The sequence below is a fragment of the Bactrocera latifrons genome, unplaced genomic scaffold, assembly GCF_001853355.1.
Source record: "Bactrocera latifrons isolate USDA-ARS-PBARC rearing strain unplaced genomic scaffold, ASM185335v1 scaffold_19, whole genome shotgun sequence".
Classification (NCBI taxonomy): Eukaryota; Metazoa; Arthropoda; class Insecta; order Diptera; family Tephritidae; genus Bactrocera; species Bactrocera latifrons.
The window spans coordinates 222,982-238,141 of NW_017535407.1; the positions used below are offsets into that span (position 1 = coordinate 222,982).

Below are 15,160 nucleotides of genomic sequence, written 5' to 3' on the forward strand. Positions count from 1 at the left end.
TTAAAAAATTTGCAGAAAAAAATCAGGTTTACAAAATAACCAAACTTTTCAGTGATAAATCAAAATACATAAATTCAAGTTTTAAATGCTAAATGTTCCAGAAATACAATATTAATACAGAATTAGAAAATTTAAATATGTTAAATGATTCAAAAATATATATAATTAGTCAGTTTTAAAAAATACAGCATAGAAATAAATGTTGTGAGTTTTACCTGGACTTAAAAGTGTGTTTTAATAATGAAACAATATTGAAATGAATGTTTGTGAACATATTTATATATTTTATGTAAACTTTTTGCTAAATTTCTTTATTAATGCAAATGTAAGCATTCGAAAATCTTAATGCAATACTAAACAAAACTAGTGTAAGCCTTGTACGGCGTTTGCTTTGCCATTGCTTGCATAAAATTATTGCTAAATTTGTGTTATATAACTTTTTTGGAGTAAATAAGTTGCAAAATTCTGAACTGTGTGCAATATTTGAGAATAAATATTTTGTTTTTGCTTTTGGTTTTCAATTTCGTGTATATATGTACATAATAATGACTTAATGGTAACAGTATTACAAGTCAAAAGGTATTTGAGTATTTCAAGTATTCGCTCATCAGCGTATTTTAGCTACATATTAAGTTATGTAAGTGCATTTAAAACTCGTGTCGTTGCGTTACATTAAAAATCTCATGAAACTAGCGTAAAACTACGGATACACATCTATTTAACAGAAAACAAATATTATTGCTTTAAAACTTATTTTTAAAAAGTAAATAAAATTGGCTGTAAATAAATACATATGTATGTATGTATGTATGTATACATTTGTATGTTTTAAAATGGATTTAACTATGGCTTTACGCAAACCGCTATTAGGAGACTTTTACCTTCACTCAGTGTATATGTAAGTATATATATGTATATATATGTGTGTGTGTATCTATGAGTACTTTTCGTAAAGTAGTGAAAACTAAATCGTTAAATATGCGTATGAGTTGACAATGGAAGCGCGCTTCGAGGTTTCTCATGTGTCTTTCACAATTCACAATTCACAATTAAATCAAATTAAAATTGATTTATACACGACTGTTAACGGTCGCTATTCAAGTCACAACGAGTGTTGCACGCACACTTTTTCACTTTTCATGTGCATGCAAGTGTGTGTGTGCTTCAGTTTGTGTTTAATCATACTTTGCGCATGCGCGCTTAAAGAGTTCCTCGATTTTCTCCTTCGGTCCCTGCACGATGAGCATAAATTGCGATGGAAAGTCCCAAATAATGGTGAAGTGGAATAGCATATTCGCAATGGCGATCACATACTCGAAGAAGGCGAACCAACTGAAGGCTGTGTAGTTGATGGAAAATATGTTTCATTAATTTTTATATGAATTCAAAACGATTTGTGGTGAACTCACCCAAATCATGACAGTAGAAACGATGCTTGGCGAAGAATACCAACAAGCCGACGGTGCTCACAATGGAGGTGATGAAGAGTATTCTCTTCCATTTGATGGATTCGCGTTGTATGGGCAAGAGTTTGCTTTCATCCTCGAAAAGCATGCCGTGCAGTTTGATCGTGGCCAACATGTAACAGAGTGAGCAAACCATAAATGTGATAAAGATTTTCTCATGAATCGCTGCGGAAGAGAGGGAAGATATGGTTAAAAAGCAGGTTTAGCAAGGAATATGTGCACACATATGGGAATAAACTCTTTTTATGAATGCTTTTATGTACACAAATGCATTAAGTTAGGTTAGTTCAAAATCCTCGAAGGATGCTAAGCTCATCTGGGTACGCAAAGAAACGCCTGATGAAAGGTTGGAAGGAAATAGTGCCTATATAATTTTCTGTTCATCGACAATGAAGCAGTAGCTGGATGGAGTAAGGATAAGCGTTCGAAGAATTCCTATCAAAGCAGAAAACTTATGGAAGCGTTCTCGTTTCGGTTGTCCAATTGTGAGACCTATGATCTCAGTTGCAAGAATAATCCCGTGAACCTACCTACCTAGAACCTAATACCTATCCTTAGAAATTAGTTACCGCTAAGATCAATGAAAGTTCCTCTTGTACCCACAATAGTCGGATTTAAATACGTTCTCTAGAATCTGGTATCTTAATAGCACTCCCCAATCTACTTACGAACCCTGAGATCTGAACTTGACTTATATATAAGAATAGACAACTTTGRTTAATTGATTGAAAGGAAGATGCTGGAGCGCCATACCGCAGGTGTCCGCATTTAAGCCATAATTAGGCCACTAATGGGCTCATCCAGCTGCTCAATGTTTCTTAAGTTGGAGAATTGGGGACCGTTTGATCTACATTCCGCCGAATCCACCTTACCAACCGAAGGTTTTGAGGTGGAATCATAGGGCTATATGATATGTGATGATTCCTCTAATGTTACTAAGTTCACTCTTTCCTAAAGGTATACGCTTTTTGGTCTGTTCATCAACAAAACTATCCCAAGCGCTTTTATGGTATTCCCTGTACGTATTCCAAGATTCGAGGTGCTCCTCTAGGGTCCATTGTTTCAACCAACCCTTRAAAGAAGTGAATGGTTTAGGACAGCTTAGGAAAATTTTATCTTCCGTATAACCAAGTGAGCAACAGCGCGCCAGTCATTTCTTCTTTACACAATTTGGCACCAATTCGAGATACCAAATGCAGTCAGGTCCTTCTCCACCTGATCTGTCTAACAGAATGAAAGTCTTCCTCTTCCTCTGCAGATACTGATTGGAATACTTTCAGAGCTGGAGTGTTTTCATCCATTCGGACAACAAGACCTAAAACGCGTAGCAACTGTTAATGTAATTCGCTGAGCTATGTCAACGTCGTCGTATAACTCGTACAGCAAACTCGTAACGTCGACTCATTCTTCATGGATCTCCTTTACTCGGCCACATTGTCATTTTATGTCGAGTTCAATAACAAGTTCTGGAATAATATCACACCCAAAGCGACACCGAGTCTGGTTCCATTAACTGAAATTTATCAGTAAGCTGGTCGTGAACTTTAACTTCTTTATCTTGAATGGCGTACACACCGCTTACGCGATTACTTTTCTTTGAGAGTTTTTTACGTTGCGGTTCCCAAACCCAGTGCTCAACACTGGAGAGGAATGGTTCGCCTTCTCACTTTAGCTCGCTTTAAACGGCTGTTAGAAGAATTAATTTCTGGCCACTCCCAAATGAATGTCGATCAGAGAACTTTCCTCACTTGCCTGAACTTCTACACATTAATCTCTCCTCCTAAAATCAAAGCTGGTCGTAAACATTGGGTCGTATTGGGCGGATGATACTTGTTTATAGCCAATAGACCAAGCGGGATCGTAAACTATTTGTTTAAGATTCGAAAGTTTCACTTGTAATATTTTCCCCCCTGCTTATGTGTTTATCTAGGATAATCCTGAGATGTTTGACAGAGCTCAAGAGTGCAATTTTATCCCTTGAAGATGAAGAGTAATTACTTTAATCATGTCTATTGGTATTACTTACGATAATTCTCCCTATTCGAAATGTAGGTCACACCGCCCAACGACGAAATTTCGATTAGATTCAAAATTAATATTAAGGTTATCATCAGATCGGCCTTCGGCACCAGATGCGGCCGACGTTGCTGCAAATTTGCCAACATGCTGCGATAAAAGTTCTTATACACGAAGGCGATGGGCAAGCGCGGTCCAATGTGTAAGGCAATACTCAGGCGCCAGAAGTAGCGTTGTGGACTGACACCGGTAATGGCACTTATCGATGGTACAATGTTGTAGACCTGCAATCCAACACAATTGAAAAGTCATTAAGTCTGCCGAATGAGTGGGCGGTCAGCAATACTTACACGGCAATGCGTTTCGTGCACATCATCATATTGGAAGACGTACGCGGTAACGAAGCAGGTGAACAGCGTCACCAGTGGAAGCAGTGCAGTCACCACACAAATCTGATGGAAGCTAGCCAAATAATGTACGGTCAATGGCAACGCTGCCGACGCAGCAGCCGTTGACGTCGTCGACAGCGAAGACATATCTGTGACTGTTGCCGTGGCCGAGTCACCATTAGCGCCGACCGTTGATGTCGATGTTGTTGTTGTTAAATACTGTGTAGGCAGCGGCAGGAAACATGAAAAGAGAAAGGCAAAAACATAACAAAAAATTTTAGTGGCAGAAGAGCATATTAAATGGCGAGCGATAAAAGCGAAAGTGTGCTGTCTGCTCTGTCACTCATACGCCATGGCTGCTCGCACCTTGTACACACTGTGGCTTTAGTAAAACGCAAGCATGGCAAACACGCAAACAAAAATTCAAAAAAAAAAAATGTTAAAAAAGACATGAAAATCAATAGCGGGTAATAAATTACTTAAAAGCATCTCATGACAACTCATCAGCGCTGATAATAAATACGTGACAGCGCTCGTTTGTGTCTCACCATAAGGACTCAACTACAGTTATGCATATGTTTGAGTATGTGTGTGTTCAGGTATTTGCGCCAATTGCGAGCCGTTTGCAAAAACAATGTGTGACAAATTGTGTTTAGTTTTAAAAGCAAGCATGCTAATTCGAGGTGTTATAAGGCTATGAGAGTGACCTTACATGTTATTAGGTTATGAAAAATTCTTAATTTTTGTAGCAAAAGGATTTGTGCTTATTTTGGCATTTGGCGGCATAAATTAAATTACTAAATTTAAATTAATATAAAAAAAAATTATAAAATTTAAAATTAAATAAAATTTTCAATTTCATTTCTACGTACAGGATTGCAAATAATGCACTCAAATCTATAATTAAATTATTTTTTTTATTTTTTAAACCCTAAAATTTTAAAAATATATTTCAAATTTCTTATACCAATTACCGGATGAAAAAATTAAAAACAAAAATTTATCTCAAAAATTGGTTTTAAACAAAAAATAAAATTTTAAACCCAAATACAGGATTAAAAAAAAAAGTTAACTCCAACTTTATAAATTTTAATGTAGAAAAAACTGTTTTTGAATTTTAAATGACAAGTCCTTGCATACTTTGTATTTTACCATTTTGTTTATTTTTTTGATAAGAAAAGCTAAATTTTAATAAAGTACCAAGACATTTTTGCATTTTTTTCTTATTTAAATCATATTACTCTTAATTATAGCTTTGAAGTTAGAAAGTTTTTGATATAAAAAATAATGTTATTATTTTAATAAAGAAAATGTATTTTATAAAATGTTACATCCGATTTGTGGTTCAAATTTTAAATTTACAATTTTTGTAATTCGCATTTTTTAATTAAAAAAAATATTTTATAAATTTTTATATCCGGGGTTGGGTTTAAAATTTAAATTTCCAATTTTATTTATTCCGATTTTATATTTAAAAAATATTTTGTAAATTTTTACAACCGATTTTGGGCTTAAAATTTAAATATAATTTTGCGAATTTTTTAATTAAAAAAACATATTTTTTTTTTTAATTTTGACATCCGATTTTGGGTTTATAATTTAAATTTTTAATTCTTTAAATCGGATTTTGGGCATCAAAATGTTATTTTAAATAAATATTCATGCTTTAACAAATATCAAAAATAACATAACATATTGGGGAATGAATTATATAAATTTTCACCGATTTTAAGGTTATAAATAAACAGTTGTTAAAAAATTTTTCGCAAAAAAATTTAATCCCAAATACGGAAACACAAATTTATTTTTAATTTTTAAACTGAAATCTAACTTTAAACTTAAATTTTTGAATTAGAAAACTCGTAACCCTAGTTATGACTATATACTACATAGAGCGGGTTGATTTGAAAAACAAGAACAGTGAAAATAAAGAAAATCGGACAACTTTAGCATATATCTTCCATACAATATTTCAATCCTTATTTCTAGTTAAATAACTAAACTAAAATTTAACTAAAATTAATGAAGAATATCTGGCACTTAATTTTTGCCGACTCTGATATCTAACCAATAACCCTCGTAAGCATGCAGGCATACATTTGCACTTTTCCATGCATCGCATTTTCTTCAATGACAATTTGTTGTTGATCTAATAATAGTTATGTGTCTCGTTTATACGAAAAAAATAAAAGAACATGAATTTAAAGAGCAAATATGGCGTGACCAAATGGAAAATAATAAATCAAATGGCAAATAATTGAAGAAAGAAGCGCACAGGCGGTTAAGAAATAGGTTGGAACCATTTTTATCAAGAAAAATCACTTGAAGTAATTGCTAAAATAGAATTAAGTTTGATTGGCATTAAAGTAAATGACTGTAATTAGCTAGATGAGCTGGTGGACGGCACACGCACACGTTCGTAGACATATTTACAAGAACGGGATAATTATATTTTCTTCTTTGCAACAATATGGTAACCTTAACTGCAATAATTTACGGTGGAAAATTATAAAACATGAAACTGAGCGCGATAGAAAAATCTACAGTTATTTATTTTAACTCGAATTTCGCTCTAAGCGAACTGATTCCGTATTTTAAAGTATATAATATACTTCACAGGCGCCTTTCTTATGGCTTAAAAAGGTATAAACATATATTTATCTTGATTTTGGCCTCACTTTGCATGACAGCTATATGTTATAGTGAATGCTAAAACATTTATAATATTAGGAAACGTCCAACTCAGTTTCGATACCAAACAAAGTCGGCTGGGAATAAAAAAACTAAAGAGTTTAGCTTTTTTCAACTATTGCGTAAAATAAAAATGATGTAATGAAAGCAATTTACAAAATACTCATTATAATATTTAAATAAAGTAGTTGTCTTTCAAGTAAAGCCATCTATACAATTCATAAATGGACAATCTACACTCATAATCCTTCTCATACACAACACTTACCAATTGCTCACTATTAACTTGTTCGTTCGCCTGCTGATCCAGCGGTAAGGCTGTCGTTTGCTTTGTGTTACGCAAGATTGCGCCACTGCTAGCGTCAATAACATCTGAGCTGTCACTTGGCTGCTGCATGTCCTTTGCTGGATCCACAGGAGCGCGCACAGCTTCCGCCATCGCAAAAAATATCTCGATTTCTTCAAAAAAGAAAACCAATTCCGCGCAACAGCTTTAAGTGGAGAAGATATAGATGAAGACTGCACAACTGCGCTCTCTCCGAATACCCAAATGGTGTAAATAGAGGGTAAAGCTTTCGTTAATCTGTCACTTAAAGTTGATCTAATTAGCTTTATGCTAAAATTTCACTTTGTCCTGCACTTTCCACATGTTTTGCATTTTATTTACAATTTACGTGAATAAATTCAATAAATATCGATTTTTTCGCAAGCACGTTCGCCAAAGACAGCCTGTCGTTTGTGGCTTCTTCAACTGTGTGCGTGGGTGGTGCAAAAATGCGAAGACACATTCATATACTATATCGATGTTAAATGGTGTTTTGAACTGTAACTTTCTTAACTTAGACTTTTCACACTTGAAAATACGAAAATATTTAATTTCTAATACGTTTGCTGTTTTATTAAATGTTCTATATTGTTTCGTTTGCGATTTTTCCAACAACCAATCACTTTCCGCATCAGTCTTACACAATACGCGGATGCAGCGTTGCTTTCAGGATATTCTGCTGTTATGTCACTATGGATTTTCCTTTCGCCTTTATTCGCCACATTTGACATATTAACGTTTGTTGCTGCAGTATTTGTAATGCCGATCAGACATTGTAAATATTTCCAAAAATAAAGTGCCACACGCAATAAAGCAATTACACAGTGTAAATATATAGTTGTGGTTGTGTGTGCGTTAAGTGCTAATTGCTCAAATAATTATAGTCTATTTGGAGAAAGTTCTCACGTAACTGACTACTGTTATATGAAACAATTAATTTTTGTTTGAACACACTCGTCTGTATTATATTTGAAAAAAAAAAAACTTTATACTACTGGAAAATAAACGAACAATAAACAAATCTAAAATACCGTTACAAGCAATAGTCCGATAACAAAAATACGAGTTCTCATTTTATATTTCACCCTGTGCGTATGTTGTCCAATTACAACACTGACCAATTACATCAGCTGTTAACAGTTGTCAATTGAAAAGCAGCAGCTCTGTAACATTTCTTTTGGGTTATGTGCTAAATCATTTTATTTCTGCATGAAAATAAACATTTAATATACAAATAATAAATAAGTGAATCCAAATAATGGCATCTTTAGTGAAGCAATTCGCCCGTCTCAACATTACACAAAGAAGTCTGTTACAGAACTCCTGTAAACTGCTACTGCCGGCTAGCCATAGTTTACATACGACGGATGCACTATGCTCCAAATGGAATAAAGCTAATCATGGCCCACGCAAATGGTTGGTGAGCAATAAAACGGTACATCCACCACAAAAGCCTGATGAGGAACCAAGAAAAGCGGTAAACTACAAAATAAATATGTAATAACATAACGTTATAATAATAGTGATATAAACATTATATTTAGTATGTCTGCCATATGCGCACCAACATTAAATATAGTCCAGATAAAATGTGGTATATCGCTTCATTTGTACGTGGCATGTCCGTCGATGAGGCTGTAAAGCAATTGAGTTTTGTGCTTAAGAAGGGCGCCACACATGTCAAAGAGGTGCTACTTGAAGCACAAGAAATGGCTGTCAAGCAACATAACGTGGAATATAAGAGTAATTTATGGATTGGTAAGCTACATATAATCTAATAGTTGGTGACGTAAAATTTATTGAATCAATATCCATGTTACAGCTGAGTCGTTCGTGGGTAAGGGACGTGTTTTTCGCGGCTTGCGTCGACACGCACGCGGACGTCAGGGCATAGTTGAATACAAACACTGTCATTATTTCGTAAGACTAGAAGAAGGAGAACCACCAAAGGATTACTACCTACCTGCACAACAAACGCCAGAACAACAGTTAGAGAAATGGATTGAACAAATGCGTAGCCGTAAAGTTATCAATTCGCTATAAGTCATTTTGTTTCAATAATTGTTTAAAACATGCAATAAACGGAGTTGTTTAAACATAATTTTTATTTAATAAAAAAAATTAATTATAATATTTTACTGGTATCAGATATCAGCCAAAACAGCGGTCATTAAGTTTTCCAATCCATCATCCTTATTCACTTGCGTTAATTGCGAAAGTGGTAAATTATCTTCACTTTCGTCGCTTTCACTTTGGTCCTTTGCCAATACATCAGCTGCTATATCTAAAGCAATATCTTCACGTTCCTTAAGCAATACGTCGAAACTTTTATCGACGGCTATACCGCTGAATTTTGATAGATTCGACATAATAGACTGGCCAGCATCCTTGCGCTTTTTACGTGTCCCCTTGATATTAGGCTTTTTATTTTGTTTTGAAACTACACTTTTCCTTTCTGTCGAAGCAGAATGATCGCGCTCTAAATGTTTTGCTAAATTTTGTCCACTACTAAAAACACGTTCACAACCTGGATGTACACATTCAAAACGTTTTCCTCCATGTGCGATGCGTATATGTTGCTTCAGATTCCGTTCATAGGCGTAACTACGTTCACAACTGTGACATTTAAAATTCATTTTCTTCTCTTCGTCCATATGCTTAGCTGCTATATGTTTTTGCAATTCACTAGGTTTTCCATACACACGTTCACAGTGTTCGCACTGGTAATACTTTCGTCCATGCTGCTTCTCTTTGCAATGTTTAAGATATTTCGTCCATTTGTCAAACTTCAAGTTACAATTGGCGCAAATGTATACTTTGCAGCTCGGAATGTGTCGTTCATGCTCCCATTGTTGATAAAATCCCCTTGAGCACTTTTCACAACTACGGAAAATAGGAAATAATAAATTTTATAGTCTTTTTTTTTAAACAAATAACATTAACTTACACATAAGGGTATTCACCAGTGTGCGTTTGAATTTCGTGCCTGCGTAACTTCAGTTTTTGCGTGAACTTTTCTGAACAAAACGAGCAAGGGTAGATTTTGGGATTTTCATGAACCTCGCGAATATGCCGATACATATTAGCCTCCGACTGGAACATTTTTAAACAGCCGGGAATCTGGCAGGGTACGTTTTTCACTGGCGGCCCCACTCGTTCATGTGTAGTACGCAAATGGCGTTTCAAGTGCGTCAAAATGGAATATACTTTATCGCAGCCGTCATATATGCAATAATGCTTTTTCTGAAACACAATGCCATTATTTAATATTCCAACCTACTTTTATGCAGACTCACAATTCCTGTATGGTGATACTCATGCCGATCGAGATGGTCCAGACGCTTGAAACTTTTTCCGCAACCTTCTATGCTGCATACATATTTGGGACCAGTGCTATTACGACGTGACTTCGGCACATCTTGAAAAGAAATTACACTTTCCAAATCACTATCTGAATTAGCTTTATTTCCTGGAGTCATTTTGGCAAATTTTCCCAAATCGTTGATGTACTTATTTTGTCTTCGTATTTGTATTTCACGTGTTTTGTTACGAATGTCAAATACAAAGGACTGCATAAGTGTTGCTAAAGCACAATAAACTTTGAGTTAACAAAAAAATTAACGTGTACGCAAACTTAATAAAAATTTCATCATGTAGATGCTAGATTTTATGTATATAAATTTATACAGCTTATTATATTTAACTGTAAGTATAGCTTTATTACGTTAGAACCATAAAAAAGTATCGTACAATATTTTTTTATGGTACTAAATAATTGAGTATTCCAATTGGTCAATGCAACTCTGATGCTTTGACAAAATACCAATCAACGAAAGCCGAAGAAAAAGGGGGAGTTTATTAAAGAAGAGAAATTCAGAAAAATTAGTTGTAAAGTTATTTAGACAAGATTCAAGTGATATTTAAATAAAAATGGAATATGAAAGTGTTTTGATTGTGAAGCCAGAAGTATTTATTTACAAAATCCCACCACGCGCCAGCAACAGAGGTTACAGGTAAACTATAAGCGCAGCGGTGCTCCAGTGGAAAATCTGTCTTCGTGGAAAATTTGCTAGTTTCCTATTTTTCTTACCCACTATTGTTTTTTTGTTTTTCATTGCCACTGCCAAGCAACGTTGATGACAAAGAATCTAAAGTTGATACAAAAAAAAGCATAGAAATTGCTACTTTCTTATATGGACCACGTCAACGAGATGAACAAAGCAATTATAAAATTATGTTATCTCAGGATACTTAGTTATTCCATTGCTGCAACTTGCTATTGATTGTCCTTAAATACAGCAGCTTTGTCACAATCACAAGGTTAAACTAGTTAACGCTTCAAGTTCAAATCCCATTGATTTTTTCTGCGGCAAATCTCTTATTGGTTAAGATGTTATCAATTCTTATTAGAAAATTGAAGGCCAATTTTACGGAGGCTATAGAATCGTAAAACTTTTATCTAATAAAATGCTTGAAATCGTGGTTTTCTGATATTTAAAAAATCGTATCATTCTTTTCAAATGTTTTTTTTTTTACCCGATAGAGCTGCGGATTGGAATCTGGGCGAACCGACATGGACCGGTCGTATGCGTTTGGTGGCAAAAGGTACAGCATGTAATTTAAAGTTGGAAGATAAAAATACCGGCGCGCTTTTTGCCAATTGCCCAATTGATACATATCCTGGTGTTGCTATAGAAGCGGTTTCGGATAGTTCACGTTACTTCGTAATACGCGTACAAGATGATAACGGTATAAGAAAAACTTTCAACAATTTATTAAGTTATTTCATATATCTGTAATAATTTACAATGTTTCTTAGGTCGTTCTGCCTTTTTGGGCCTGGGTTTTGGAGATCGTTCGGACTCTTTTGACCTGAATGTAGCATTGCAAGATCACTTCAAATGGGTGAAAAATCAAGAGCAAATTGAGAAGGAGAAAACAGAGCCTAAGCAGCAACTTGATTTGGGATTCAAGGAAGGCGAAACCATTAAAATTAACATGCGAATAACAGTGAGTTTTAAGAAAAATTAAATTGGTTTACACAATTTTAAATGTCATTATATAGAAAAAAGATGGATCTGAAGGCACTGGTCGCGCTGGCAAAGCCAAGCCGTCTTCTGGTATTTTGCCACCACCACCGGGGGGTATTGGTAAGATTGCACCACCGCCTTCAGGAGCAAGTGGTTCTGTACGACAGAGTCCGGGTACATCGCCTGCCCATAAAACACCAGGTGGTTCAGGCAGCGAATGGACGGATTACGCCTCAGCAGGGTAATTACGAGCTACGCTTCAAATAGTTTTGCAAAAATTAATTACTATTTCTTCTTCATAGTGGGCAAACCCAACCACAACAACAACAACAAAATGCTGCTAACGCAAACTGGGTGCAATTCTAAGTAGGTTTAAACAAACATTTACATACACACACACAAATTCATGTAGAGCTACATAAATAGAAATGTGTACGTCAAAAAAGCAAAAGAAAAAAATACTAACACCAGAAGAGTAGTACGTTAAGCGTTTAAGTGAATTAAACAAAGAGCTTTCGTTCAAAATCGTATAAAATATAATTTGTTGCATACAAGTTAGTTAACGCGAGTGTAAGTTTATGTAATCTTAAACATTCGATATCGACAATTTAACGAAATTTATGAAATTAGCAAAAAGTTAAACTGTAATCAAGCCAGTTCATGGTATAGCGAAATATAAAAGAAAACAAAACATGGCAAATGTGTATGTATAACTTGTTGATGTAATGTAAAAATAATTATTAAAAAGTTCAGTTCATTTTTTAGTAAAATTGTATCTTAACTATACAAAAAAAATAACATAATTCAGTCGTACAGTTACGAATTTGGATATGCTACAATAATAACAATAAGCTGTATTATAAATATGTGAAAACAATGCAAATAAGTCATACTAACAATTTTTTTTAAATCACATGTCGTTTGGCATACATACTTTGTGTTTAGTTTAAATTTTCTCGGTTTCATCGATAAGTTAATTTGTCTAGTAAGTGCACAGTGCTAATATTATGAAATGTACTTACACAATTTGCGTCAATTTTGTTCGCGATTGATTTTAATTTACGCAATTATTTACGTTTGCATACACACATTCCATTTTGCATTATTGTTGGTTAAAACAGAATTTGAAGCACGTATCATCTTGTGAAACATTTTATTCATATAGTATTTTCAATAGTATATGATTTTTATGTTCTCTAATTAATTAAATTTGTATTAAAATTTTACTAAAATTTTTTTATGTGTGTTATACATATACAAATTTTTTTCTTTGCTTTGCGTTTGATAGTTAGAATTTTGAGTCGAATACGCATTATTAGAATTGTAATCCAATGAATGTTGTATGAAATGTAAAATATAATGCATACATTAAAAATATGATAAAGCATAGCATAAAATATATTGTATTTATATCAGTTATATACATATAGATTGTTCAGCGCTTTTGCTATTTATTAGTGCAAATTGAATCTATTGAATTAACTATTTTGTTGCATATGAAAATAAAACCCATTTATCGATAATAGCCAACAGTGTTTGTAAACTTAATTAACAATTTCAAACTACTTACTGTATCCTTTTGCTCTAATGAAGTTTACGAGTGTGTAAAGTAAACTTATATAATAAGTTATGTATGTATTTAAAATTTATTATTGATGAATATTGAAATCGAAATTGAGTAAAAGCTATTTTTATTTAAAATATATAATAAATAAACTTGATACGGAAGCGGAAAGCTTTCCGTATAACGCACGAACTAATTTCATTTCATCATTTTTTTTTGTGCAATAATGTAAGTAATATTTAACTTTGCTTACATCGAAGATATCTCGTCAAATAAAAAAGTTTTCTCTACAAGGAAATGGTTTTTATCGTATAGTTATATAGCAGCTATATGCTATAGTAATCCGATATCAGTGGTTCCGATAAATGAGCAGCTTCTAGGATCTAGATAGCGTGTGTACAGGCGGACGCCAAGCCAAAGGGCTGATCGCTCATATATTTATTTTTTAGACATTTCCTTCTGACTTTTACAAACTTAATATACTCTGTGCTGGGTATAAATATTTCAACGCACTTCGTAGCTAAAATATCCAATATTATTTTAATGTCCGTAGCCTGTAGCTAATTAACAAAATATACTGAACATACCCCAACATCAGCTGTGTTTGCTATTGGTTGGCAGATTTTAATTTATTTTTTTCACAATTACAAATTGAAGAACTTTAAACTTCATTGGAATTATTTTGTTTTCAAAAGAGCATTTCATTAAAATTAAGTAAGATAATGTACACATTATTACATGGCTTCTATAAATACCTCACACAAAAGGAAGAATACTGTGTAGTTATATTAGGTCTAGATAACGCTGGAAAAACTGTAAGTTTTACTTATATATGGTATTTAACTTAAATAAACATTTAATTACTTTATTTTAGACGTACTTAGAGGCAGCTAAAACAAAATTCACCAAAAACTACAAAGGTATGAATCCAGCTAAAATCACCACTACAGTAGGCTTGAATATTGGCACAATAGATGTGTCGGGAGTACGGCTGAACTTCTGGGATTTAGGAGGACAGCAAGAATTACAATCTCTATGGGATAAATACTACCAGGAATCACATGGTGTGATTTATGTGATAGACTCAAATGATCGTGAGCGTATGGACGAGTCAAAGGAAATTTTTGGTTGGCTCATGTATTAAAAAAATCCTCTTGGCGGCCTTAAAATATTTTTTATTTTTTTTACAGATAAAATGATCAAAAACGAATTGCTCTCAGGAGTGCCAATGCTAATTCTTGCTAATAAGCAGGATCTGCCCGATGTAATGGGTGTACGTGACATAAAACCAGTATTTCAACAATCTGGCGCGCTTATAGGCCGCCGTGACTGTCTGACAATGCCAGTGTCAGCGCTTACGGGGTATGAAAATAACATTACACATGCAATTTCGCAGTGCTATTTATTTTATTTGCATGTCTTTCAACAGTGAAGGTGTAAATGAGGGTATTAAATGGCTGGTTGAAGCCATTAAACGACATTCCATAGTGCGTCCGCCGCGAGAGAACGATTGATCATGATTGTGCATGTTGCAGTTAACGAAAATATTTTCTAATGTACAATGTAATCACTTTTTATTTACATCCTCTCAAGCAACACAATGGGAGACTGGAGCAAAATTTTTGTATGTAAACAAATTTAATATTTTTAGTATRTATATATAATTAAAAAAGTATTTT

General features: G+C 33.9%; 5 protein-coding genes across 5 annotated transcripts; 3 read left to right on the plus strand and 2 right to left on the minus strand.

Moving 5' to 3' along the window:
- Positions 1 to 776: 776 nt before the first annotated feature.
- LOC108967533 (post-GPI attachment to proteins factor 2-like) lies at positions 777 to 7,646 on the minus strand. The gene is made up of 5 exons (XM_018931021.1): positions 6,831 to 7,646; positions 3,833 to 4,090; positions 3,493 to 3,766; positions 1,410 to 1,631; positions 777 to 1,339 (listed from the first exon to the last, which is right to left on the minus strand). The coding sequence occupies exons 1-5, from the start codon at positions 6,999 to 7,001 to the stop codon at positions 1,176 to 1,178; spliced, it is 1,089 nt and encodes a 362-aa protein (XP_018786566.1). The 5' UTR covers positions 7,002 to 7,646; the 3' UTR covers positions 777 to 1,175.
- Positions 7,647 to 8,028: 382 nt separating this feature from the next.
- LOC108967551 (39S ribosomal protein L22, mitochondrial) lies at positions 8,029 to 8,988 on the plus strand. The gene is made up of 3 exons (XM_018931043.1): positions 8,029 to 8,364; positions 8,432 to 8,645; positions 8,710 to 8,988. Exons 1-3 carry the CDS (start codon positions 8,146 to 8,148, stop codon positions 8,928 to 8,930), a joined length of 654 nt encoding a protein of 217 aa, XP_018786588.1. The 5' UTR covers positions 8,029 to 8,145; the 3' UTR covers positions 8,931 to 8,988.
- On the minus strand, positions 8,975 to 10,470 carry LOC108967547 (putative zinc finger protein 840). Its single transcript, XM_018931039.1, has 3 exons — positions 10,184 to 10,470; positions 9,835 to 10,130; positions 8,975 to 9,770 (listed from the first exon to the last, which is right to left on the minus strand). Exons 1-3 carry the CDS (start codon positions 10,460 to 10,462, stop codon positions 9,032 to 9,034), a joined length of 1,314 nt encoding a protein of 437 aa, XP_018786584.1. The 5' UTR covers positions 10,463 to 10,470; the 3' UTR covers positions 8,975 to 9,031.
- A 253-nt stretch (positions 10,471 to 10,723) lies between these two features.
- Positions 10,724 to 13,673, plus strand: LOC108967550 (NECAP-like protein CG9132). The gene is made up of 5 exons (XM_018931042.1): positions 10,724 to 10,900; positions 11,431 to 11,636; positions 11,707 to 11,897; positions 11,953 to 12,158; positions 12,220 to 13,673. Exons 1-5 carry the CDS (start codon positions 10,818 to 10,820, stop codon positions 12,281 to 12,283), a joined length of 750 nt encoding a protein of 249 aa, XP_018786587.1. The 5' UTR covers positions 10,724 to 10,817; the 3' UTR covers positions 12,284 to 13,673.
- Positions 13,674 to 14,073: 400 nt separating this feature from the next.
- Positions 14,074 to 15,123, plus strand: LOC108967552 (ADP-ribosylation factor-related protein 1). Its single transcript, XM_018931044.1, has 4 exons — positions 14,074 to 14,296; positions 14,356 to 14,608; positions 14,672 to 14,843; positions 14,911 to 15,123. Exons 1-4 carry the CDS (start codon positions 14,204 to 14,206, stop codon positions 14,993 to 14,995), a joined length of 603 nt encoding a protein of 200 aa, XP_018786589.1. The 5' UTR covers positions 14,074 to 14,203; the 3' UTR covers positions 14,996 to 15,123.
- The last annotated feature ends 37 nt before the right edge of the window (positions 15,124 to 15,160 follow it).

Bases quoted from the DNA above. Each gene is read 5' to 3' on its own strand.
- LOC108967547 (XM_018931039.1), bottom strand. From the start codon at position 10,462: ATGCAGTCCTTTGTATTTGACATTCGTAACAAAACACGTGAAATACAA. The intron at 10,131-10,183 runs GTGAGTCTGCAT...ATTGTGTTTCAG, and splicing joins AGTATCACCATACAGGAATT to AAAAAGCATTATTGCATATA. The intron at 9,771-9,834 runs GTAAGTTAATGT...TATTTTCCGTAG, and splicing joins ACTGGTGAATACCCTTATGT to TTGTGAAAAGTGCTCAAGGG.
- LOC108967552 (XM_018931044.1), top strand. From the start codon at position 14,204: ATGTACACATTATTACATGGCTTCTATAAATACCTCACACAAAAGGAA. The intron at 14,297-14,355 runs GTAAGTTTTACT...ACTTTATTTTAG, and splicing joins TAGATAACGCTGGAAAAACT to ACGTACTTAGAGGCAGCTAA. The intron at 14,609-14,671 runs GTTGGCTCATGT...TTTTTTTTACAG, and splicing joins CGAGTCAAAGGAAATTTTTG to ATAAAATGATCAAAAACGAA.
- LOC108967533 (XM_018931021.1), bottom strand. From the start codon at position 7,001: ATGGCGGAAGCTGTGCGCGCTCCTGTGGATCCAGCAAAGGACATGCAG. The intron at 4,091-6,830 runs GTAAGTGTTGTG...CTGCCTACACAG, and splicing joins AAGTTAATAGTGAGCAATTG to TATTTAACAACAACAACATC. The intron at 3,767-3,832 runs GTAAGTATTGCT...GTTGGATTGCAG, and splicing joins TGCACGAAACGCATTGCCGT to GTCTACAACATTGTACCATC.
- LOC108967550 (XM_018931042.1), top strand. From the start codon at position 10,818: ATGGAATATGAAAGTGTTTTGATTGTGAAGCCAGAAGTATTTATTTAC. The intron at 11,898-11,952 runs GTGAGTTTTAAG...GTCATTATATAG, and splicing joins AAATTAACATGCGAATAACA to AAAAAAGATGGATCTGAAGG. The intron at 12,159-12,219 runs GTAATTACGAGC...TCTTCTTCATAG, and splicing joins ACGGATTACGCCTCAGCAGG to TGGGCAAACCCAACCACAAC.
- LOC108967551 (XM_018931043.1), top strand. From the start codon at position 8,146: ATGGCATCTTTAGTGAAGCAATTCGCCCGTCTCAACATTACACAAAGA. The intron at 8,365-8,431 runs GTAAACTACAAA...CATTATATTTAG, and splicing joins ATGAGGAACCAAGAAAAGCG to TATGTCTGCCATATGCGCAC. The intron at 8,646-8,709 runs GTAAGCTACATA...TCCATGTTACAG, and splicing joins TAAGAGTAATTTATGGATTG to CTGAGTCGTTCGTGGGTAAG.